This window comes from Taurulus bubalis, assembly GCF_910589615.1.
Source record: "Taurulus bubalis genome assembly, chromosome: 8".
In the NCBI taxonomy this organism is placed as follows: domain Eukaryota; kingdom Metazoa; phylum Chordata; class Actinopteri; order Perciformes; family Cottidae; genus Taurulus; species Taurulus bubalis.
Genome location: NC_136596.1, coordinates 9,397,282 through 9,422,986, shown reverse-complemented (window position 1 = coordinate 9,422,986; position 25,705 = coordinate 9,397,282). Strand labels below are relative to the sequence as shown.

At 39.4% G+C, this 25,705-nt stretch overlaps 2 protein-coding genes across 2 annotated transcripts; both read right to left on the bottom strand.

Annotated features, from left to right (window-relative positions):
* Positions 1-4,535: 4,535 nt before the first annotated feature.
* mlxip (MLX interacting protein) lies at positions 4,536-17,820 on the bottom strand (the record flags this gene model as incomplete). The annotated part of the gene is made up of 17 exons (XM_079222588.1): positions 4,536-6,518; positions 7,177-7,306; positions 7,848-7,971; positions 8,079-8,206; positions 8,354-8,461; positions 8,698-8,813; positions 8,884-8,989; positions 9,245-9,351; positions 9,919-10,483; positions 11,259-11,353; positions 11,532-11,621; positions 11,755-11,992; positions 12,379-12,420; positions 12,548-12,637; positions 12,831-12,916; positions 13,549-13,655; positions 17,498-17,820. 17 exons carry the CDS (start codon positions 17,818-17,820, stop codon positions 6,394-6,396), a joined length of 2,580 nt encoding a protein of 859 aa, XP_079078714.1. The 3' UTR covers positions 4,536-6,393.
* Positions 17,821-18,819: 999 nt separating this feature from the next.
* On the bottom strand, positions 18,820-25,074 carry cfap251 (cilia and flagella associated protein 251; the record flags this gene model as incomplete). The annotated part of the gene is made up of 20 exons (XM_079222316.1): positions 18,820-18,947; positions 19,106-19,276; positions 19,416-19,644; positions 19,747-19,890; positions 20,524-20,614; positions 20,713-20,876; positions 21,347-21,461; positions 21,557-21,741; positions 21,831-22,007; positions 22,235-22,386; positions 22,510-22,760; positions 22,842-23,018; positions 23,123-23,343; positions 23,509-23,550; positions 23,637-23,714; positions 23,816-23,896; positions 24,291-24,399; positions 24,478-24,587; positions 24,664-24,804; positions 24,994-25,074. 20 exons carry the CDS (start codon positions 25,072-25,074, stop codon positions 18,820-18,822), a joined length of 2,847 nt encoding a protein of 948 aa, XP_079078442.1.
* Between the last annotated feature and the right edge of the window lie 631 nt (positions 25,075-25,705).

Sequence of the window (25,705 nt, the reverse complement as noted above, 5' to 3'; positions counted from 1 at the left end):
CGTCAGTTGCTTGGCAACAGCTGGGGCTCACTCCAAAAACACTGGATGGCGTACTGAATTTAAATACATTTTTATTGTAAGTGAAGAAAATAAAATAAAACGTGTTTCAGCTCCGGAATTGTTTTAGACAAACACCATGAAATGTTAAACATGTGTGGACAGTGCACTCGTTGTGGACAGCGGCACGTGTATCAATTTCGACGACCTGACTTGGGGTCTTGATGGTGCTCAGCCATTGTGAAAGTTATTAGTAACACCTCGGTTGTACCTGCTATGGCAAAGTCAATTTCTACTATGAAAAGCTCTGAAATTAAATCTATCCAACTGCACTGAGTGGCTCTCACTGGCACCCTCTAAAGGTACACACACATAGTCTTAAACAAATCTCCCTGCTGAGTTACATCATTTTTCTTCAAACAAAAGTAGGCATAGAGTATGCAAATCACAGAGGATCAAAATGTTTTTTTTATCTCTTTGGGGCTGTAGCCAAAAATGCTAACATGTTGATGTCTAGCAGGTATAATGTTTATCGTCTTTGTTTAGCATGTTAGCGTGCAAATATTTCTTAATTTGCAGAAACACCCAATACGGATGAGCCTGATGGCAATGCCATTAATTTTGCAGGTATTTGGTCATAAACTGAAGTATTGGACAAATGGAAACTTGTAATGGTGGCGTTATATGAAAAGTCAGGGGATTACCAAAGTAATTACAATTAATCTTTAGGGGGATATAAATGTCTGCAACAATTTTCATGGCAATCCATTTAATATTTGCTGAGACATTTCATCAAAAACCATGAATATCAACCTCACACAGTATATTTTGAATTCTCACACCATGGTATAAGTTATTCCAACAGCTCAATTTTGGTCAGTAATTTTATCACAGGTCAATGGAAAAAAAGAATAATTAGAGATAAAAACTATGATACAGTAAATCCGCAAAACAGGTGTTTTAATAAAAAACAACAATAGAGCGAGATTAGTTCTGAGCCACTTAATAAATTCTTTGCAAATATTTGAAAGAGGAAAATGCAGACCAGTGTGATTCTGAAAAATCTAAGTTTCAATTAAATAAACCAAGTTGGTTTAACCGCTCTTACGGTTTGATGGCATCATAGCAACAATTTTACCGTTACCATCTGTCAGGTGGTCATGATTTTGAAATGTACCATGTACCAACAGAGTTTTAGGTTTATTTTTTTCATTCAGCTGGAAAACATCAGATGATAACTTTGTAACAGTTTGCGTCGCCTTCCCACGTTAAACCACTGTGGCATACATTGCCGTATTTGCAAAATAGAAACATTGACAAAGATCTTTTAGAAGATAATACCACAAAGGCGTCATGCACTGAATGATGGCACAGCAAAAAAAATCCCATGCTACGATATATAAGCACATTGTGTGCCACTTAAGAAGCATTAACTCAACAACAAAAAGACACAATTCAAACCATGGGTTTTGGAAAAGGTAAGCTGTTTTCAAATGAATCTCTCTCTCTCTCTCTCTCTCTCTCTCTCTCTCTCTCTCTCTCTCTCTCTCTCTCTCTCTCTCTCTCTCTCTCTCTCTCTCTCTCTCTCTCTCTCTCTCTCTCTCTCTCTCTCTCTCTCTCTCTCTCTCTCTCTCTCTCTCTCTCTCTCTCTCTCTCTCTCTCTCTCTCTCTCTTGAGCAAGCTTCCGGTTGACTTGCTATGCAGATGACTGCAACGTATTTTGTGTCTAACCTCCTGCAGAGCTCCTGCTTTCCTGCATTGTGATGATGCATATCTCGGTTATGAACTCCGCATCACTTGACTTTGGGAAGCTTCAGGAGAACATGAAAAAGATGGACAGCTTTTCTGTCTTCTGTCATCTACAAAAGGCGGAAGACTATTATGTAAGTAAACACATCATACTTTAAGTTTATATCATAAAGAGTGCATTAACATTAGCAGAAGTTTTCCTATTTTTAGAATTATATTTCATATGAGATCCTCCTCATTATAGGAATATAGCTAAGTATATTATAAATAAAGTACAACATATGGTACTTAAGTACAAATTCAAGGGTTGTGCTTTACTTACTTTAAAGTATTTCATTTAAACACATTTATACTTCTACTACATCTCAGTGGCAAATATTGCACATTTGTTATTGCATTATGTTTGTTAGTTACTTTTCAGATCATAATTTGTCATACCCTTCTTGTGCAGTTCAAACCCTGTTTCACATGATCAATTTTTGATTTTGTCATACTGATTCTCACTTCCTCTCCAGGTCAAGCATTTGTTTGGAGGAGAGCCACCATATACATTGGAGCCCATTGAGGGCATACATTTGAATAACACCACAGAAGAAGGCCTCCAGGCCTCCATCTGCGCCATCATCGACTATCTTGACAAGCACTTGCCGAAAATCATGTCTCTCTTCCGTAAAAATAAGCTCATCCTCAAAAACACTAAAATGTTTCTTTTTCACTTCAATAAGGCTGTTAAAAGGTCAAGCAGTGATCAAAATGAAACCGGTGCCTCGATACAATGCCACAGACCTGTCACAATGCAAGACCAAGACGATTACACTATGAAAGTAAGAGGTCTTCAAATCCTCACCAGTACCAGGCAATGGGTGGAAACTTTCACAGACACACCCATTTCCCACATGTGTATAACAACTTGAAAAAACATTGATATTTATTCATCTGTGTTTTATTTCATATTTATTTCTATGTTATTTAAGGTTAATTTATAGTACTGGTTTATTTTATGTTGAATGATGTCTTCCACATTGCCTGTAGCCTAATAAATTATTGTCTAATAATTGTCTTGAACATTTACCTGTTGATTATGTTGAGCCTGCAAAAGAGAATTAAATAGGAAATTGATTTGAATAATCTGATGCGTTCATATATTAGTGGTGCAACGGATCAGTGTCACAGATCGGATCAAAGATCAGATCAGCAGAAAAGAAGAACAAAAATGGAGCAAATATGACTTTTCGTGATCCCTGATGCTTTTATATGTCTTAATTATTGAGAAAATAAAATGTGTACCACAAAAGACTACTAGGACTTGTTGTTAAAAATATTAGTAGTTCTTGGAAATTCATATTATATTGAGTGCAAACAGAATACTTCACACCTACTATAACAAGTATAGACTATAGAGAGTTGGAAAAAGTTACGGGACGTGGAGTTTTGTTTTTTTTAGACACATTCTTAAAGAGGGAAGCCCCAGAAAGTAAAGTTGAATCCTGAGCTTGTATGACTCTTTCCGAGAGTCATACAAGACTCACTGCCAACACGCAGGGGAAAATATTAAGGTGCTGATCTTTATCAGAGTACTAATAAAAGTGATCATCGATGGATAGATGGATCAGAGAAAGTTTCACTACAGAGAACCTGCTGCTGAATAAAACCTTCTGCTGTCATGGATTGCTATGCTGGTAAGTAAAGTGAAGCGTTACACACTATTTTAAACCAGGTAGTCCTACTACATGCAACATGACTGTAGTAGTGACTGCATGCTTCTCTCACTGTGTGTGTCTGTATATGTGTTCAAATCTAATTCATCTCTACTCTGCGCTCTTTCATGTCACTGATGCAGTCTTCATCTTCCTGTTCCTGCTCAGTGCAGAAGCAGCAGTGAAAGGGAACAAAAAATACAGGGCCTTGACCACAACCGTTCAGCAGATGCGGGAGGACATACAGACCTTTCTGGACAACCTCGTAAGCTTTTTGGTGCATTATTCAATCGGGTTAACCTACAATTGAAAGCAGCTCATAGTGATATGCAAGAGTCTTGACTGTCATTACCTGAAACTTTTTCTTTTTTTGCTGTAGTTATTTTTAAAATCTGCACACATGCTTGCTTTGATTAACAAGGCTACTTTTGGGGGATTCTGTTCTATAATCACGCTGAGAGCATCACTCGAGGAAACGTAGACTACTTCTACATCCCTGGGTGTTACTCACTGATATGGACACCTATACCGTACTGACCAAGTCCGTCTCCTGCAGCCTGCAGAGCCTCCCAACACCTCCTGCCCCTCCATCAACACTACGGAGCTAGTCGGGCCGGAGCACCAGCTCTTCACTGCTCACCATCTCTCCTCCTTCCGCTGCCACATGAAGAAAATGTCCAATCTGACCCTGGAGATGGAGGAGCAGCTACTAAAAACAAGCCAGCACACTCAGCATCTGGAGAGGCTGATGAGCAGCAAGGCTCCAGTCCAACGGGACTGCAGCCTGCCCGCCTTTGAGCAGGACATGTGTCGTTATGTTTACGCCAAATGTTTACTGAAGCTTCTGGACCAGCAGCTCAGCTCAGCAAAGTTTTGATTTCACTGCTTAGTATGAATATATTTATTTATAATATTTATTTAAGTTACACAGTTTTAAATTATAACATTATTTTTGTAATCCTGTTTTCTATGGATGAGAAAGTAAACTTGTTCTGGATATTACTGCATATTAGTATCTGATAGTCAAGTAATATTACGTTTTTTTAAAGTGACATTCATTGAAAATAAAACAAGTCAACAAATTTGAATTTTTGTTGCTTTTATTGTGATTCAAAATCATTTAAGGCATCTTGAAACTTGTTGCATGAACTTTGGAAGTGAACAAAAAAACACTCAGATGAAGAACATAAAATATATTTACTTCTTAAAACAAATGAAATAAAACTAATTTAAAAGGCGAACCAATATAGGCAGATCAAATCTGCAATGATATACTGTACATAATCAAGTACAAACCCCCTCTCACAGAAACCTGGTATTACAAACATTTTGAAATCAGAGGATGAGAGGAAAAGAAATGACTACATGAATACCAAGCTGCAGTGGAACATTGGGGCTTTCGGTCATAATTTGATGACTGCTTTTCCTGTCTTTTTGTAAATTTAACAGTATTTACATCAACAGGTAAATTGTTTCTATCTTGTAAAAAGTAAAATGCACTATTAAAACCAATATGCAATTCACAATAAAACGCTCAAGAAACTGCACATCAATCAAATAAGAACTGTGGTTCTATTTGTAAAACTCAGTAAACTGAGTTGTTGTGCAGAAAAGGAAGTAAAAACACAAGTCACAAAATCAATATCTGCCTGAGAAGTGCTGAACCAAAAATAATAATAAAAAACACGACACTAATTAGCCTGCAGAGATTACGAGTAAGGGCACTTTGACTTTAAGGCTGTATGTCAGACAATGCCGGCACATTGTCAACAGAGCACTCAGTCAAATATGATCTCAGTAACACAAACAATGACCTGAATGGATGGGTGGACTACTCTTTCATATGACCTTAGCTCCGTTTCTGTGTTCTGTATCCTTTCACATGGCATACTGATTATTTTCTCCTGTCTGTAATTAGCACACCTTATACAAATAGTGTAGTTAGGAGTGGAAAAAACAACAGGTAAATCAAACCCTGTGATGTAACCTGTACCCATACATAGACATGTCTGGGACCCGGACTCGATTTGTTCATAACTGAATGAAAAACAATTACACTGACCAGTGTATTCCTGAGTGGCCAACAAAGAACAGGACTGCGCCTACAACTGGTGTGTATTCAGCTCAAATCTTGAAACACTGTACATGTAAATATACTGAAGTATATACATAATCTGTACTGCTATTTCAGTTATGCTCCCTATGAGGGCTGTAAATAATATCTCTTCATTATGCTGTGACACGCCCAGTAGAAACCCATGTATGCAACATAATGTATTTAAGAGGACTGCTTTCTTGTACAATTATAAGTTGAACTTGCTGGAAATGGGCAGCGCAAGCAAAGGAGGAGGGATAATGTTCAGCATGGGTGGGAACCCACCAAGAAACCACCATTGTTAACTGTCTAAATAACATTCACCAAATGAGGGAGGGAAAAGACAATTACAGTATCGGTTTTCTTGTAATAATCACAGACCAGTCCACGAGTGACCATGTTTCATGTGCCAGCTAGTCCTAAAGAATTACACATTCATCTCATCTCCTTGTGAAAAAAATCATCCTATCCATACACTTTGTACAACTGAGTAAGCACAATACTTCCCTTTTTAACACAATGTTGTGTTTTTCTACATTATAAAAGTGATAAAACTCTTTACCTAAAGCCGGTGATGATAGTATTAGCTGCTGTCATTAATAAATATATAAAAGCCACAATTGTTAGAGATGTAATGTCAAAGACGGGCCTCCCTGTGTGCTTCATTCCCAATAATTGTACATACAGAGTAAAAGTAAGCCAGATCTAACTTGCATTTATAATTGTATAAATTTTTCAGGGAAGTCATGCATTTGTGGAAGACATGGTGACCTTGCTGAATGTCTATAAGGTACAAGTGATATGTCATTTTGATGATTGCTGTTAAAAGATTCAGGTGGCTTTTGGGTCACCTCATCACCTCTGAGAGCAAGACCACCCCTCTGTATGTGTGGAGGCCTGGATGGCCTCTTCAGGCAGCAGGGACGGATCACTAAGTATGGACGTGGTTGTGCTCAGCTGGCGGAGGGTACTCAGCACCACTGAAAAACAAGAAACCACATTTTTACTAACCTGACTGTAAAACACAGCATTTGGAAGCTAACTGTCGTGCTATTTATCCATTGAGTGCTTCACAGTAGGCATGTAATAGATTCGCAATTTTCAAAACTAATTGTGATTTGGCGGCTCGATACCTCAACTATAGTTCAACTAATGTAATAACTGAGTGGGAGTAAACCCACTGCTAGTTCTGCTGATTTAAAACACTCAGATTTTCCCAGTATGCAGAAGAACCATGCGCGTCATGCTACAATCAGTTACTCCAGTGATAGACATCTTTTCACGTCCCCTTCGTTAACAGATCTATTAAGTGTCATTTCTAACTGCCTGAGTCAGGAACAAAGGCGTATTATATTTACCAAGTGGGTGGCAGGTGACTTTTTTTTTGGAAAGTGTGATCATCACCGTTTTTCTGCCCAAGATATTGAAGATAAGAGTTAATGAATGCATCATTAAAAAAATTGATGCACTGTTTTGTCACAGAGATAGTGACAAATAGGAAGTATAAAACCTTGAGTAATTTAATGGCTCACACTTTGTAGCTGGAAGGAAGTCCCTGCTAGGCTGCAAATGATCCAAAAGTACTGATAAGACTGTTGGTTTATGCTAGATGTCTTTAAGAAATAGTCCTTTACTCACTGGGTCGGAGCGCTGGAAGGGAGCAGTGATGATCGAGCCATTGCAATGTGGTCTGACACAGCTCTGCTCTGCTTGTAGTTGACACCATCCCATTGAAAGACTCAAAGAGAGGCTTGATAATGATGCTGAACTAGAATAGATGATGGTCAAGGATCAGTTATACCGCAGAGTGAGAGAAATGCAATGCTGCCTGACCAACTGTTTGAGTCTCAGAGTTCTAACAAGCGCATCTTTAGCGTGTATCATTTCATGCTTGAATTCAAAATCAGAGATTGATTTGAGATAAGAGCAGTACAACAACATAGCTACTGCATTTGGTAGATAATAACAAAGCACCTTCTAAAATACAGTGCAACTGGTCAAATTGTTGGTCATTTGTAATCATATTTTTTAACCCTCTTAGCACTGTGCTCACTGAAAAAGGTTTAAAAGAAGTCCGTCTATATAACCTTGAATAACAGTGGCTTGGTTTGCCTTTTGTTTTAAAGTGTTTCAGTTGTGTAACATTTACCTTCTATTAAGTATTCCGACTGTGACATAGGATTTAAATTCCTTCTGTCAAGTATCAGTCTGATCTGGACAAGATGTCTGCACAAGCCAAATGCTTATACTATACTCTGTTATTATTATTATGCAGCAAACAGTGTCAGAGCTCCTTTATTGAAGGATACAATCCAGAACTTCCAGTTATGAATAGTGCGGTTCTTTACATATTCATTGAACCTCTCCTGCATGAGGTCGAACCGATTTCGCCTGATAGGGACCCCTGTTGCAGGCAGCTGTTTCTGACACGAGCTGTGGTTAAGAAGTGACAAGAGACAAAAACAGTTGATAATTCATGTGTTGAGTGCAAATTTTGTATATCAGAAAAGGGGTGACGCATATACACTTTTTTAACATACCTAATAGACGTGTTGATCTCCTCTATCTCCTCTCGTAGCCTCTTGACTTCTTCCAGCATCTGCTGCCTCTCCTGTTGGAGCTTCCAAATGTGATCCAAAGTCTTCTGCAACGTGACTGCATTACTGATCTAAACGCACAAAGTATATTAATATGGTCGGAAGGGAGAGAGCAAATCAAATACTTATAGCTATAAATAAAGCAAAAACTGTGCACAAACATAATAAAAGTGATGTTCCAAACCTATTATGGATGTTTTATGAAGACACAGACTTACATTTGATTGGGACTTTAGAGTGGGAACCAGGTTGCAGAGTGTTTTAAAGCCAATGTTTATGTTTGATCGTCTCTTTTGCTCAGCAGATATGTATGTTGTCATCCGGCTCTGTCACACAACAGTAGGGGAAATATTACACACAGCTTACTGTGTCTCAATTCATTTTTAGCATTGGGGTTTATGGTTTACACGCTTTACCAAAAAAGTGCCATTTCATGTTCATTTAAAAAAAAAAAAGTAATGATTGCCAAAGCCTGTAGAGGCTAATATGTCATTCAAATAATAATATCCACACACACACACATGTATCCAACACACTCGCAAATTTAACATAACACACAAACCTGATTTTGTTCATTCTTTACCAGAGGTGTAGTGCTGCTGCTGATCAGTGACTGGGGACTAGGAACTTGATCTAACCCATGTGGTGATCCTTGACTTGATCCTGGTTGACTGTGACCTGGAAGAAAAAAAAATCAAGTTGTGGCCTTTGAGTGATGATGTACTTTCTGGGCAGGGTGAAGTCTCACCAACACTAGAGGAGGCTTTCTCACTTTTGTGGCGGGAAGACTTTTCTTTGGGGACAATCGGCTGGGGAGACTTCTGTGTCTGAGACAAAACGTGAAATCCAGGAGTCTGAGATACATGAAAAGAGAAAAAAAGAGAGAAATGAACAAGAAATTAAAATAGGTGCTGATATGATCTTTCTATAACTTTGTAACTGATCACCTACGTTTTAAGACAAGTAACGTTTTAATTTCACACTTATGAATTATGCACATTATATCACAGAAAAACAAACAATAAAATGTAAATGTTGCAGTATTGTAATTTTCTTTTGGCAACTCAATACTGTGAGGACCCACTGTTGCGTGAGATGTGAAAACATACCCGTCCAAGTTGAGAAGAAGCGATGACCACTCCGGTTTTACGGACCACATCTGCTTTCAGAGGCGATGGTGTAACAATTACAGCATTGGCATGGCCTTGAAAAGGTGCTGAGAGGATGAACATTGACGTAAGTTAGTTTGATGTGCTTCCATACGAGAACATCCATGAATGATTTATCATTTTTTACAACTGGATTTCCTCTGCCTTTTTCATCTTTCATTTGTTCACACATCAAGTTTTGATTAAATATCTTGATATTTCATTTGACAAAGTTCGATTCTACCAAAGCAAGTGGCACACTAGTGGTGCAGTGGTTTGGGTTAAGAAAGGCTTGAGCGCTATCTTGTGGTGATTAAGTTACAGTAACAAAGCTCCTCTTACAGATCCATTCCATTCCATTACTCACATTCACACCTACGGCCAATTTTAGAGTCTCCAATTAACCTGAGCTGCATGTCTTTGGACTGTGGGAGGAAGCCGGAGAACCCGGAGGGAACCCATGCTGCCACAGGGGAGAACTTGCAAACTCCACACAGAAGAACCGCCCAGGATCTTGCTGTGAGGTGACAGTGCTAGCCACTACACCACCATGCAGCCCTCCTCTTACAGATCAACAATGTTAAATGCACGATTGCAGAACCAAAATCTTGATCTTGAGACCAGAAACAACAGACCTGTGAGGATGAGGGTGTTAGCAGGAGCAATCCTTTGCACAGGGCGGTTTTTGTTGGCACTGGATGACTGAAAGGACCGAGGTAGGGCAAAAGTTTGAGGTTGTTGGACAGGCGTGGCAGGTAACGGCGCCAAGGGCTGAAGTTGAGAAGGAGGAGTTATAGGTTGTGTGGATATGGAGCTATAGTCTGAGGCGTGGCTGAAGGGGGTTACTGCATCGCTGGGTTTAACAGTAGAGACGGTCTTGTGTGTAATCACAGATGGTTCGACAGTCAGATCCAGTGCTGAGGTGTTGTCCAAGGACGATGGAACCATGGGTGCTGCTGAGGCCATGTCCTGACGTGGAAGACACTGTGCCAGAGGATCGTGGGATAATGGCTGAGAAACTGAGGAAACTGCTGCTTGATCTCTCGGCGACCCCTGCCCAGGAAACAGAGGCATGTAGTTTTGTACATAGACAGCAGCATCACCACCACCAGTTGTTTGACTGGCCATGGGAGAGGCGATGGGCAGGGGACCAGGAGCGGAGATGTTGTTGCTTGTGAGTATGGATGACATTAATTCGGCCTGTCAAGGGATGAAAGAAAGGGAACAGACACAGTTAGTCTCTTTCCTCTAGTGCACAATGAAACAGAAGAGTTTTATGAAATATTAGCTAGAATTTATAATGATAATTATTGGGTTGGGAGGGTGGAGACAAGAGACTGTGACAGAATTGTGGACAAATCTGTCAAACTAGCAGCATTTACGTCAGTCTTTCTATTCACTCAGCTCAGGCTGAGGCCATTCTATTATATAACTTTTACTTGTATATACGCATAATAATATATGTCCATGAATATTTGGTGTTGAGGAAATGAGAAGGACGGTGTTTACGAATGTCAAGGTCAGTAAGACTGTATGTTCTTATAATGTAAAAAACTAAAATATATATAATATAATGTTATAAGTCAGACGTGGACCTACGGTGAAGATGCATTTATTGACCCAACAGAAAATATGGCAAAACACTTTTTGGAGAGCTTTAAGGAGGACTACAGCATGAAAGAGAAGAACAATGTTTTGCCAACTTTTAAGTGAATGTTTGATTCTAAAAAACGAAGCAGTTTGAGGAGCAGGTCATGTATGAAAAGCACTGTGTCAATAAAGTTTAGTAATATTATTATTATGTTACACATTGTTTTGTGTAACTACATTAACACAGAAGAATGGAAGGAGATCTGGCAGAAATCCTCACAAAACCACAACAAAAAGTCTTGCATTAATAAAAAAAAAAAACAGTTCTTGAACAAACTCATCATGGTGATGAGTGTTCGACGCCGTGCCTTGGGTTGGTGTTTACCTGTGACTGTGCGCTGCTGCTGGGTTGAGGGGTGACAGATGGTGCAGTGGGTAAAACAGAGAGGAAGGCAGTCTGACGTAGGCTGTGAAATAAGTCTGGAACAAGAGTCTCTATGTTAGCTAGAGGTTAGTAAAACCACACTACTTGTTTGTGTTATGCTAAGCCACCTGCTTTAGCTGAGTTACAAGAACATGTGCGCTTGATTCCTATAAAGTGTGCACGATTAGTGTGTATGCAGTTCTACTGCAGCTATGGGTGGTTCCTTACTCCTACCTTGAAGTGGATCAAAAGAGTCCATGAAGTCTAGGTTGGGTTGTAAAGGGATGAGTCCTGGTTGGATCATGTCTGCGTTCCCTGCATGTGCTGTGGAAGGTTAAAGATGCAGAGGTAGGAAGATGACGGGCCAGTGGTGCCGACAGTGAACAACAGACAACAGTAACAAATCAAATGTGAAATCACCTATTGATTTCATAAAATAGACAAATAATTGTCTCACCAATCTCCCTTGGATTAGGCCAGGCTATGGGCTGGTGTGAGGCCAACGTAGAGAACAACGTGTCTGAAAACTCAGACATCAGAACATCCATGTCGAAGAGAGGGTCCATCTCCATAGGAGCAGGTGTTTCATTATACCTACGAGGCCGGCGCACAGCTGTCTCTTCATCCTGATAAAAGGAGACACGGAGCATGTCTGGAGAGACTTCCCCAAACAGCGAAAACTGCTCCTCTGGTCCCTTTGAGTGTTAAAAATGCAAGCACCAAGCCAGTTATTGACACACAAGCATGCAATGTTGAGTACAGCAAACATGGGATGCCACTAATTAATTAACAACACTTTGTCTCAACACTTCATGCACTAGTCTTAAAAAATAAATCACCGTATCTATATATGGACATACATTTGAGCGTGTCTAAGTTACAAGCAGAATTAAGTGAAATTAGTTCAAAAATAACTTTGTTTGCATAGTCAAAGATGATATATTACAAAGTATGTAATTATGTGAGGGTGAATCGTTTAGCGTGAGTTAATTACTATTTCCATCTGATTTATATTGACAGTAATGTTCATCTCAGTTCTAACAACACTTTGTTGGGTTGAGCATGATGCAGTTTTGCATACCGTAAGCAAGCTTGAGAGGTCATCATCCTTGTGCTTTTGTAACTGTAAGGAGAATGTGATTAGATAAATATTCATGTTTTATGACCAATCAAACTAACAAGACAAGCAAAATACCCAGAATCCTCCTGAAATATTACAGTGTATTTATAAAAATGCAACAATACAATACCCTTTTTTTAAAGTATGTTCTCCACTTGTGGTATTCTCTGATGACGATTTCAATTCGTCTTTTCCAGCATATCCCATCTGTGGCACTGCCCTGCAGAAGAAAGAGGGAAACGATCCATAACAAACACACAACACACAAAAAAGGATGTGACAAAGGAAACATAAAAGTCATTGAAGTAAGTGCTTGAGAAACTGGACATAAAAACATATCCATGGAAGGTTTTTGATGATAAGAAACAACACAACGTCTGTACTGCTGCTTGATCATATTTTTCTGTCTTTACCTCTGCAGGACGCTGGACGTCCACGTCCATACTTCCATCCAGGGGAGTTGCAAAGTGACAAACAGGATTCTCCCTTTTCTCCACATCTGGGGTAGAAAAACAACCTTAAAGTCACCCTCAGTTGAATAAAAAAAAATATATATATTTACAATACAATAAAACATATATGAACATCTGTTGCTGAATTAATTTCTTACAGTGGACAATATAATGGTCATAGCTCACTCAGCTTGTAACTCAAGAAAAGCTTGACCCAGTTTGTGTTTATTTTTGGGACTTGAATAAGAGATGCTATCAGTTACTGTCACAAAACTGCTCATGGTATGTAAATAAACCGATACTACTGCAGCAAGTTGCAAAGTCGGCGCCAATATTTATCCTGAAGTCATGAAAAACAGATACAAGCATCATACTGTAATAATTTATGAATTTACAGATAATGCTGCTGGAGTACTGTGAAGTGTAATGGACATACACGTGAGAACAGAGAGGAAAAATAAAGCCTGGTGACATCATGGACCTTGAAAAGGGCAATATGTGCTGAAATGTAGATGAATCAATAAAAGAAAATCTGAGGAGTCTCCCCACTATTTTTGATTACATATTCTTGAACCAGATCCCGATGTCTGGATACTTGCTCCAGCTTGATTAAAGAAATGTTCACTTAAATACTATAACAATAGCGTCTATGGATACCAAATGATAGAGGAACTCTTACACTGCATATACCAGGCCCTCCATATGGCGTTGTTGAGGCGAATCTTGTCTCTCCAAAGCAGTTTTAGACCTCGGAAGTTCTTCCATTTGGGAGATACCAAATTACCACTGAAAAGACAAGAACATTTACAGTGAAATAATCTCGCAAGAAAGTCTATGAAACAAATACAATGGCTTGCCTTACAAGTATATTTATATTGATATCTCAACATTAATTAAAACCCTCACGGATCATTGCGATCTCCTTTGTGTCATTAGCAGAAGAAACCGTGATATTCTTGCATGGAGAAGATTTTAGATCACAGTAACACAACAAAATGGGATTTTTTTTAAAGTTTGTTATTCTGCTGAACTCACAATAACTTGACACCAGCAGGAAGAATGTTGTCACTGTCAGAATATTTTAAAATGTCACCGTACAAACCTGATTTTGACATCAATACTAAAAGCCTTAATAAAAAGTGTTAAAATGTCAAAATCAGGTTTGTGATGCTTCCCCGCCGTAACACTGAGCCAGTGCTCATGTTACATGAGTTACATGTCTGATGACTGATTCACTGATGCACCGACTTAAATGTGGCACCTAATGCCAATACTAAAAATACCTCGAGAGATAAGGCAAAACCAACAAGCAGGAATCTGACCAGATCAAGCTCAAGTCAGAAGGATAGTTCCAATTATGATGAGAGACAAGGAATCAAATAAACAGAGAATAAACACACACAAGATATTAAATGCAAAACAAGGAGGCATATATGTGGCTAAGGTGTGTCTTCACAGCACAGTGACATAACTGGAGCCGAGGACAATCTATAAACATTATTGTACATTTTTGTTTCAATTCCAAAGCTGAATTTCAACCACGTTAAGAGAATTACAAAGTCATCCAACTTTCACCGAGAGAATGTATGAAGGATTAAAGGATTCATGTCTCAGCAGGATTTGGAAGAATTTGACCATGCAATAATCTTCCGCAGACTCGACTACCATATCAGTGTTTTTACAGGCCACCCTAAAATAAATCGATAAGAGAACTACAGCTGATTCAGAATGCTGCTGCTCAAATCCTCACCAAGACCAAGAAAGTGGATCACAGTTTTGAGGTCTGCAGACTGGCTTCCTGTCTGTCAAACACTTGATTTACAAACACATGGCAGACTGCAGGTCTGCTGCAACTCTCAGTGGTTTTAAATCAAGGCTCAAGACTTTTATTAAATCAAATAATTATGTATTTCTTACACTGCACTGTATCTATTATTCTTGTATTTCATACCCGTCTTATTCTATTTGAGCTTGTTTTCATTTTCTATTATCTTGGCTCTTTAATGTCTGTTTTCATTGTATTTGAATGTCCTTTTGTGGTGTCTCAATGCTTTAGATGTGTTATGGAAAGGATGGATGCTGAAATGGCTTTATACAAGAATATGTTTTCAAATGACATGCCTTAAGTTTATGTTTCACTTTAACAGGACAGGATGACGTTCAAGAAAATTGTATTTCCACTCTGCTTTGATAGGGAAATGTTTATTCTTATCCAAAAGGGTTAGCTCACAGTTCCCCTCTTTTCCTCCTTCCTCTCCTGTTACACTCTGTCCTTCCTGTCCAGCATTTTTCCGTTATGATTTGTGTGCTTACTTTTGTACAAGTACTGTATTAGTCCTTGGGAGAAGAAAAAGCAGTTTCACAAGTAGGTAGGCAGTCCAACTTGGTGCAGTGAATAGAGAAGAGCCAGTATTATTGTGGAACACTTTGTTCTTGTTCCGAGTAAAGCCTCTCTCATGTACATATACTCTCTGCTTCTTAGTTAGGAATGAATGGCAACAGCAGAACAGTAATGGTAGTAGTGCTTTCCATGCCTATAGATAGTCCACTCGATACATCCAAGTCGGTGGCATTAGCAAGTCAGAGGGAATCCTCTGAGCAGCTGGCTCTCCACCAACGCTACAGCAACACAACAGCTGTAAAGAGAGCCATGAGTAACAGGGGCCAAGCATTTTCTTTTACAACTCACCTCTAAAAAGCAAGGTTGGTAATGTTAAAACTAACAAGAGTAAGCTAGATTTTTTTTTAAATTATTCAACCAGAAACCAAGTCTACTGCTGCCAACTCTTTTTCCAAAGAAATTAAAGAGCAGTACTTGTCTCCGTTAAGTTGATTAATCCAGCAAGAAAGTATCCAAGTCAGCAAAACAAACGGCCGGTCCATTCAGGCTTCCCTCCAAAGTCACGCCCACAAAATGATCATAACGTAAACAACAAACATGGATATAGAGTTAGTGTTCACAGCTGTCAAGCTAGCAGTGTGTGGAAGACTCAGCAAGTGAAGGTAGACAGGGAGGTAGTCTGTATGATCATTACATTTGAGCCGATGAAATGATTGACAGGCTTATTACGACAGCCGCAGATACCGCTTTGTTTTTTTTCGTCCCCCAAGAGCATTGGATTGATTGATTGCTGTCAGGCTGTAATGATACATTTAAAAATAATAATAAGTAAGATTAACAACCTTTTAAATATCTTGTTAACAGCAACTGTATTTAAAGGCAATGTTCATTTGTATCGTTTAGTTACACTTCTTTAACATTTCCTGAAGCCTATAAATGTTCCTGTTCTTTGTTTGCCTGTTTGTACACTGGGCTGCATTATGAGTGATGTCTCTTAATTGACTAATCACTCTCAGTTTACACAATTATTGGCTAATTACTCTTTCATGCTGTTTGTCAGACTACCTAAATATGTGTGGACATTTATTTGAGAACTGGTACCTCTTGAGGGTCAGTTTTCAATATTTTTCACATTTTAGAGTCTAAAAGTATTTTTTATTGACTGATATACGGAACAATTATTTTCAGAGGAAGCTGCAGATCTAATAATGTGAACAAGCCTGGAGAGGCACCTGGCAGTATTTCAGCACCATCAAAACAAAAATAGAATCTGTCGTGCCTGATTTCAGATCCACCTGATAACTCATAACATAGCATGACATGCTTAAATTCTCCTGGCAGCTAAGATTACGGTTGCACCTTATTGCTTATTTAAACCCTTTCACCCTAAATTAGAACAAAGATCTCTCTTTCAAGAGCAATGAGTGTAATCGGAGTTCATCAGGCCCCGTCTTCAGTGCTCAAAAACTCTCAGTAGAATTCCACAAACCAGTACATTTCCTCAAGTACTGTATTGAAGTACACGTTTGAGGTGATTGTAATGAAATATAAACACAAGATAAGCTTGTAAAATACAATGCATTGTTTTGGATTAAACTAGTGGTTCCCAACCTTTTTGGCTTATAAAAAAGCAGTATCAAATTCTCAGATGGCTTATACAAATATCGGTTTGGTTTATCCAAAATGAAATATGAATATACGTTTGTGTGATAGAATTTTTTGTTTTACTCTTCTTCTTTCGTACCCCATGAATTAATTTCATGAACCCCCAAATGTATCTTGTGACCTTTAGAAGGGAGGCTAAACCCCTGGTTGGGAACAACTGGACACAACTATCTTATTGCACATATGTTAAACCAGGCTGAATCTTGATAAACTACAACAGTAGAATTCTGCCAATACATTAGTACTAACAATCTGATAATGTCATCAGTCATAGGAGGAGGGGTATTTTATATGGAGACTTTAGTTTTTTCATTTTGATCGTAATACATCTGCACTTTTAAGTAGAATTGAGCGGGACTTTTACTTTCGATGGAGTATTTTGACTATGTAGTATTGGTACTACTTGGTGAGTAGGCCTTCTTCCTTCACCACGATCATGAGTGGTCAAGCAGGAAGTTACATGAAGTGAAGACCCGTGACAGCAATTTCACACTAGGGTGTCCCATGCCTGACTTTTGTATCTGTGCATGATTGAAGTCAGCTCAGCTAGGTGAAGAAATACCACAGTGAAAATTAAAGCTTCCACGTGAATACAGGGTGGTAATGCGTGGTAATAACATACCTGTACGCAAGAGTCATGCACTCAAAGAGTTTGGTCAGTGACGCGTCTATGGAGAGATGTGACATCCTCGCATTGCCAAAATGATAGGTCCGACAGGTCTGTTTGTTGACAGTATCGAAGTCGTAGCCTTTCTTCGGAGGGTGCTCGATGTGGGGCGATGACACCATGAAGTGTCCGCTGTGGATAATCTGAGACTGCAGCCCGTCTAACCTCTTCAGGCCCAGCAGCTGCGTCTCCGAGTCCGAGTCGTCATCCTGCTCCTGCTTTATGCTCGATGGCGGGCCACGATATGTGTACCGTGAAGACATCTCTCCAGTAGCCATGTCGGAAACTCACCAGACAAATAGCTAATGTTAGCCAGCAAGCTAGGACAATAAACCTCTCGCTTTCATCAGGCTCGCCAAGAAGACGCGGTTGCGGCTCTCTTGGTTAAAGTTTGTCAACTTCGTGCCGGGGAGTCCGAGTTCTCGGTTTACTCATTTTAAAGCTGTTTAGAATTAATGGTCCAAGTGAACTTGTTGTTGTTTTGTTAGATAGCGTTAGTTGACGTAGCTGAGAGTCGCAGCGACCAGCTGACAAAAAAAAAACAGCTTGCAGACTCCTTTCGGTCCGGAGCAGGAAGTTCCTGTGTTACAGCGCTTCTGATTGGTCGGCGTCAGAGCCCCACCCACCGAGGAACTCAAAATAAACCCCACTGTAAAGGTTGCAAACATGTTGTGACCAGTTTAAAGAGCTGTTACTGAAAAATAGTTATTCAGCAAATTTGACGAAATCATTGATTAATGGATTATAATAATGAATCAAAGTGTTATTTATATATACATGTATTTCAATATATTTATTGTATTTCTGAAAAGAAACAAACAAATGATTGATTCCTCTTGGCTATTTCAAATTGCCAGCAACTCTTCTTTAAAAAAATTGACATTCTCTGTTTTTTGTTTTGTGTTTGTGTAAAGTAATGTATTATGGTGGGAGAAGTATTCCAATCCTTTACTTAAGCTAAACCACAAAATACTCGAACATTAAAGTAATAACAGTGCAATGTACCTCAAATACCTCTCCTCAAAAGGATAATGCTGTTCAATTTGTCTTACAATATGGAATCTAACAATTCATATATTTACAATGCTTGACATTATGATCCAAGTAAATGTTGATATGTATTAATCAAATGTGGAATACAAACACATACAAATTCCAGCATCTCTGTTGGGGCATGTTATGAGCAATCTTCAAAAGAGAAAGTAGAGAGTGTGAGGCTCGTCATCAACTCAGCTTCTCTGAGACTAACAGACAGTCTCCTTGCTTTCATCATTCTATCACTCTGGAGGGGAAAACATGCCACATTGCTTAGCTGAGGACGGGAAGCCCAAGATGTGACCTGTAAATGTCTCCATGGATATCTCATCTGGGAGCGCACACACCAGTGAATATCCGGAATTTTCACCTGGACGGACGGACACACACACACACGCACACGCACACGCGTACGCGCATGAGCACACGCACACACACACACACACACACACACACACACGGATGCTATATTTCAGTTGCTGTGTGAATTCTTAAACTATGTTTGTGAGTGAATTGTCTTTTACATAATGTCAGATTTATAACTGTCATGTTCAGATTGTTCACCTCCTTGTCCTTTTCCTCCTTCTTCTTCTTCTTCTTCTTCTTCTTCTTCTTCTTCTTCTTCTTCTTCCTCCTCTTCATTGAGGCATAAAAGTGTAGTGAAACACTCTGCCACCTCTTCCACTGTCATCTGTTCTCCTGTCAAAAGATGTCAAAGAAATGTGAGCATTGCATGTATAAACTGGAACAGAGGATCAATATTTTCTGAATAATGCAATAGCAATACAGCTAAAAACAGAGAGAGAAATCCTTTTCTGACTGAATAGCATGCACATACCTCGAGCCTGTTGAAGTTCAAGCAGTGCATGTTTATGCAAAACATGCTTTCCTGTATTATCACGATCACCGAGTATGTGAAAAGCTTGAACAAGCTCATTGCTAGAGATGCCTAAAGCTGGTCGATGGTTGACATACAGCTTGATAAACTCCTCCAGGTCGATGTCGGTCACATATTTTCCTGTTTCTGCATACTCGCAGAACTTAACCTCATTATTCATATCTTCTATCTGGTGAGATATAATACAGCAATGTTTTTTTTGTAATGATTTTACCGTCAGATAAAATTACATTCACTGTTGAAAATGTTGCTTCATTGACACACATTGTACCTCTTGCTCTGTAGGGAAGTAGGCCAAAGCTCTCATTAGAGAGGGAACCTCTGACAGGGGGATTGTGGTAGACAATTGTAGTTTCTCCATTGAGTCAGCGACTTGAGAGTGAATTTGGCAGTAATAGAAGAAGTCCTCCATCTCCTAAAAACATAAAAGCTCAGAAAATTAAAAATCTGTGGTATTCGAAATGTTGAAAACTCATGGAATGCAAGTAAAAGCTGGCATCTTATTCTTCAGGCCTTGTATAATCCAGACATATATATATATATATATATATATATATATATATATATATATATATATATATATGTGTGAGTATGAGCAATGCTGCCCAAAAGCAAGTAGACAAAATATGTATGTTGAATGTTACATGTTTCTGTCTAAAATAGTCACCCTCCCACCATTTTCCAGTTCTCTATAGTGTTTTACATTTACGGCCATACTGTTGTACTGTAAAGAGTATACACTCTAACAAAAAGCAGCCCAAAAAAATTAAATAAACAATTGGACAAAATGCATGTGTCAAAGCTGAACCAATCACCTTCACCATTATACAGCATACGGATATAACAATACATCTTCAAATCCTAAATAAAACTCACTGTTTAGAGAAAGTATGTTCCATACATATACGTTATGAAAAATTACCTAACTTCTTAAAGCCTGGATGACACGAACTATTAGAGAATAGAACACAAGTGAATGGAATAAACGGTGGCTTTTCACTTAACACTCAGTAAGTAGTCTAGGAAACAAGGAAAACTTTTCACTGACCCTGAAGAATTTTCCATTTCTGCCTCCCTCTAAAAGAGTGTAAAAGGGCATCATGTCCATCCCTCCCAAGGCAGCTGCCGCCTCCAATGCACTGCACTCACAAAAAGAGATATATACGATTAACTCCAGAAAAAATGCTTCCGCTAATGCATGTTCCCTGCCTCTCAGGTTGGTACTATTTATCCTCACTTTAAGCTTATCTCCCACGACAGGACAGTGCGGTCAGAACGTCCTGCAGTGAAAACAAATCGTCCGTCGTAGGAGCAGGCAAAAGTGGACACCCCGGTCGGATGGCAGATCACAGCATTGGACTTGAAAGGGTTCCCATCCAGAGGCATAATCTGGAGACCCACCTGGAGGTACAACACAGTCTTAGCAGTAATATCATATCATCTATACATATTCAAGATCTACCATGCACTAATCCTATTTCCAATTTCCCTACTTTACTTTCAAATCAACACTGTAACAACAAGCAACAGAGTAAACAATTGTGAGAAATTAAAAGAGAAAAGGTTGCACACAGGTTGTCCTGCAGGGCTGCAGGTGTTTAAGAGTAATACATTACTTTTGTGAGACACCGAGGTATTGAATGTCCCCTTGTGTCCCCCTGCTATTTTTTACACGCAGTCAACCAATGTGGAGAGATGCCAGAATAAAAGCCGTTACTAGTTTGATGCTTTGCTCAAGGGCATGTCAACAGGGCCCGGGAGGTGAAGTTGCACCTCTCACTCTGCCAGTCCCCATTCCATACTTGGCTTCTGCCTGGTCAGCCTAAAGCCTCTCACTCAATAAAACACTAGAAACCACTTTCAGCACTGACCTTGTCCTCTGTGATGTATGCCAGGTAATATGAGCTTGTTTCAGGCTCTTTACTCATGGGGAGGACCACTGCTTTCTTAATGGGAGAGCCATATGTTGGCCCACGGATAGTCTTTCTGTTTTTGTAAAACACATGTAATAATGTGTTCAAGTATTTGTGTGACAAAAGAAAAACATTTCACAAATAATCTTGTGACAGTATCTCACAGACCTGCACATCTTGGTGGTGCTGTTGAAAAGCTTCATCTTGTATTGGTCTGAGACAACGAGAAGAAACTGCTCTGTAGTAAGAGGAGGATACCAAGTCATGCCCGTTGGCACAGCGCTTTGCTCAATGCGCTCTGAATTTAGGATGAGAAGCTTATTTAAGTCACTGTTTTCCAGGTCATACTCCACCTATTATTCACAGAGAGATGTGTGGCATTAAAAAACAGTATCACAAAACACTATTCAGCAATCCTACAATTTTAACATAGCAGACAAACCAGTTGGCGGTCCATTCCCAGAGAGAGCAGTCTGGGTTGTGTGCTGTCCAGATGAACCCCGAAAAGAAGGTCTTTGATAGGCTTGTAGTGGGATTGGTATCTGCCCATATATGCCCAACGAGGCAGAGAGCCTTCATTAGTCTGCAAGCGTAATACTGTCACTGTTTTTCCAGCATCCTAAGAGTGAACACAAAATAAAGCTACCATGTCTCACTTGAGCTTAAAAGAATGTTGAAGCATAGAAGTATAGATTTGCAAGACATAGTCACAAACCTATTTTATTTCACAATCCCAGCTTTAAATAAAATGGTCAACATGATTTCACAAAATCTAGTCCAAAATCAATGTTGCCAATAACGAAGTTCAAACATATTACACAGGATAATAAAAAAGGACTTGCTCACCGCAGTGGCAAGATACTTTGAGTCTGAGGAGAACGTGATGTGCTGGATGCCCTCTTTAGTGTAATGAAAACATTCCTCTGGATCACTTTGTAAAGTGCTGGGATTCAGTATGTGAATCGCTCCACTGCCAAAGCCAACTGCCAGGTATAATCCTGTTCAGAGACAACAAGGTGGCTCTGTACATTGCAAAATGTAATGACAAATCGCAAATGCTTGCAGCAGCTGGGTAACACTGACTTATATGGAACATCTGTTTGTTGACAGTGTTGGCTCACCTTGAGGGTCAAAGGTGACACACTGAATCTGCTCCTCTGTCACAAAGACCCTGCTGCCGATGATGACTTTGTTGTCATAGTCCCACACTTTTAAAACACCCCGTTGACTGCCCATGGCCACAGCTGGCTGTTTGGGGTGGCAGGCCACTGCATGTATGGGCTCACTTTCCTTATGCAGCAGGATCTGAGGGACACCTTTCTGTGTATTCACATGTACCACTGTGGAACTGGCTGTTGACACAACAAAGTTCCTGCAGAAAAAGAGAGGTCAGCTTGGCTAAAATGCACATAACAGTGTAGACTGGCAACATAGTAGATAGTATTTCTTCCACCTGAAGATGAATGGTTTTGCCTGCACAATGTCGTCCTCCAGGTATCCCTCTGCACACTCTTTGGAAAAGGAAATGGAAACAATAGCATCCAGGTTGAGTTCACTGTACCAAGTGAGAAGCAGGAAGTCTTCATCAAAAAAGTTGACGTGGCCTTGCGTGTCACCCGTCACAATGCAACTGTTATGTTAAACATAGAGATAAATCAAAATCAATAAACCCTTTTTATAAAAAAAACAACACCAACAGCGTGAATATTTCTCTCTCTCTCTCTCTCGGGCTACCTGTCAGTTACGCTGAGGACAGTGATTGGATCTTTCTGAAGGTGAATAAACTGGATTCTATGTCTGGGGAGGCTATGATTTGCAGCTAAGTCTTCCATCGGATCCCACAAAACAATGTAGCCTGCCGCAGTCGCTGTTAGGATCTGAGGCTCTTTCCAGTGAAACACAGACTGGCTCAGTGACCCGGCAGTCATGTTGACAGTTTCAGTGTCTGAAGAATACTGAGCAAATACAGAAGAATCAAATCAGCGAAGGCGGGCATCATAAAACTTCAATGTCGAACAGTTGAAACATTGTAGTATTTATCGAAGAAATTGCCATAAATGACAGAAACATCTATGACAATTTGATAGCATCTTCTACAACATTTGGATGATTATTTTTACCTGCTTAAGCTCCAGGGCAAAGTATTGCAGACTTCCTTTAGCCTTAAAAAGATCAGATGATTATTGCAATAAACATAAATTTAACAGCTGTATTATCTATTTAGAAAAAAAGGAACAGCAGGACTTACACTGCTGTACAATAGCAACTGGCGTTTACTGTTGCTGAGCAGCTGAGTTCTATCATTTGGATTAAAAATTATGTAATCCTGAAAAACAGTCACACATTTGAATGTTTGATCTGCTGAATGCCATTTCTATAAAGTAAGGTGACATAAACAAATGTTAAATGAATACAGAAATGACTTACTTGGAAACCATGGCTGGGATTGAGTTGAGTAAACCACAAAGGCTTATCTGTTGCATTTGTCCAATCCCAAATACACACAAACTGTGCAAAGATCGTCAAATGGTTAATTGTGATTCATTTTGTCAAATTTTTTACATGTCACAGTTTTTAAAATGTATAAATGCTACTTAATCCCTAATGATAATCCTAAAAAAAAGACATAATCAAATCATGACATAATGTTTAACGATCCTAAATATATGGCTTTCTATGCTACATTTCCATGTCATCAAGCGAAGGTTTTGGGGGCCCTGACATGTCAAATGACAGAAAATCACAGTTTTGTTGGTGTCACACTCTTGACCTTGAGAGTGTCTATTTCCTATCCACCATGAATAAAGACCAGAAGGTGCTACTTGGCAAAACCACAGATCATACACGTGTCTATATTTTTTCCCTGATTTGTGCTTTAAAAAAACGCTTTTGGAATACTCACTTGAACTTCCTCTCCCCCGAGGGTTACCAGATGCATTGTGTCTCCTGAGAATGCCATCGCAATGACACCTCCCTCAGGGCGGCAATCGAACAATGTATGCACTGGAATGCTGGAATATTTATCATGTATTATGCTACCATCAAGAGCAAAGGTTAATACATAAAACGCCTATAGAATCAAGAGCTACCCAGAGTAGGAGTCCCATATCATCACTGTGCTTTTCGGCCCCTGGTCTGCTGATGCGATCCAGCGTCTGTCCTCACTGACACACATACATGAGATTGGGTAGCAGTGACCCTAAGAAGATTGAGTATATACATTAAGCTATTTTGAATCAACGCTCTGCAACCTGAAACTTGGATATTTCCTTTACCTTCAGTGTGTGCTGGGAGCGTTTTGTGTGATTGTACAGGACCCCCACATTAGCTCCTGCATAGAGGACCACCAGCTGATCATTGTCTTGCAGACTAAAGGCAGGTTGAGCAGGATTCTTCCCAAATACCCATTCTAGAGACTGAATAAAGAGCAAATGTTCAGTATTGTTAGGAGCAAGTGGCACTTCTTAGATGACCTGTTTATCTAAAGAAATGTGTATTGTTTAATGTGAAATTTTTTCTTGAAACTTGCTTGACTGCAAAACCTAATATTCTCACAAAGAGTACTTATTGTATAGAAATATACGTATTCAACAACACATGCTTACCAATGCATGTGCTCCAGTGTGAGTGATCTTCGAGTCGAGTGTGTCTCTGGTTGCAGTGTAGACTTGAGACTGTCCGGTCATCTCGAGGATGCTCTCTGTTTCCTCTCTCCTAACTCCTGACCTCTTCCCCATCTCGTCCTGAGCTGCAGCGTCTGACATGATATTTCACCACTTCACGTCTTGGATGAAAAATAAAAAGTTTTACCGCTTAACTGTCAAGAAAGAGAGTTGGCTATGAAACATAAATGAACGGAAAGAAAAAAGATCCTTTCTTATTTGGTCAATTGCATAAAAAGCACAATCTGCGTAATTGAACTCGCTCCTGCGAAGCGTCTCGTTGCCGAGTTACCGTTAGGATGACGCGTGAAGCTGAAAATATAGATCTTCCGGTTCGTCCTTTCAGAATTAAAGCACGATTAACAATATGCCTAATCGTTTGGCTGCCATATTGCTTTGCAAAAATACATGTTAATGATGTATCTTTTAAGTTTAGTTTTACAAAATGGATACCATTAAATTAGTTTGTAGTAATATATATACAGGTCACATAAACGTGATGACTTCATGAGTATTTCTATTGATTTGTTCTTACTAATTCAGGTTGGTCACTGTATTTTGAAAGTATTTGCCGGAAATTCTAGCATGCGCCAGGTTAGCATTAACGAAGCTTGATAAGTCTAATGTTGATTTTGCAGTACTGCGGTGTGACCAC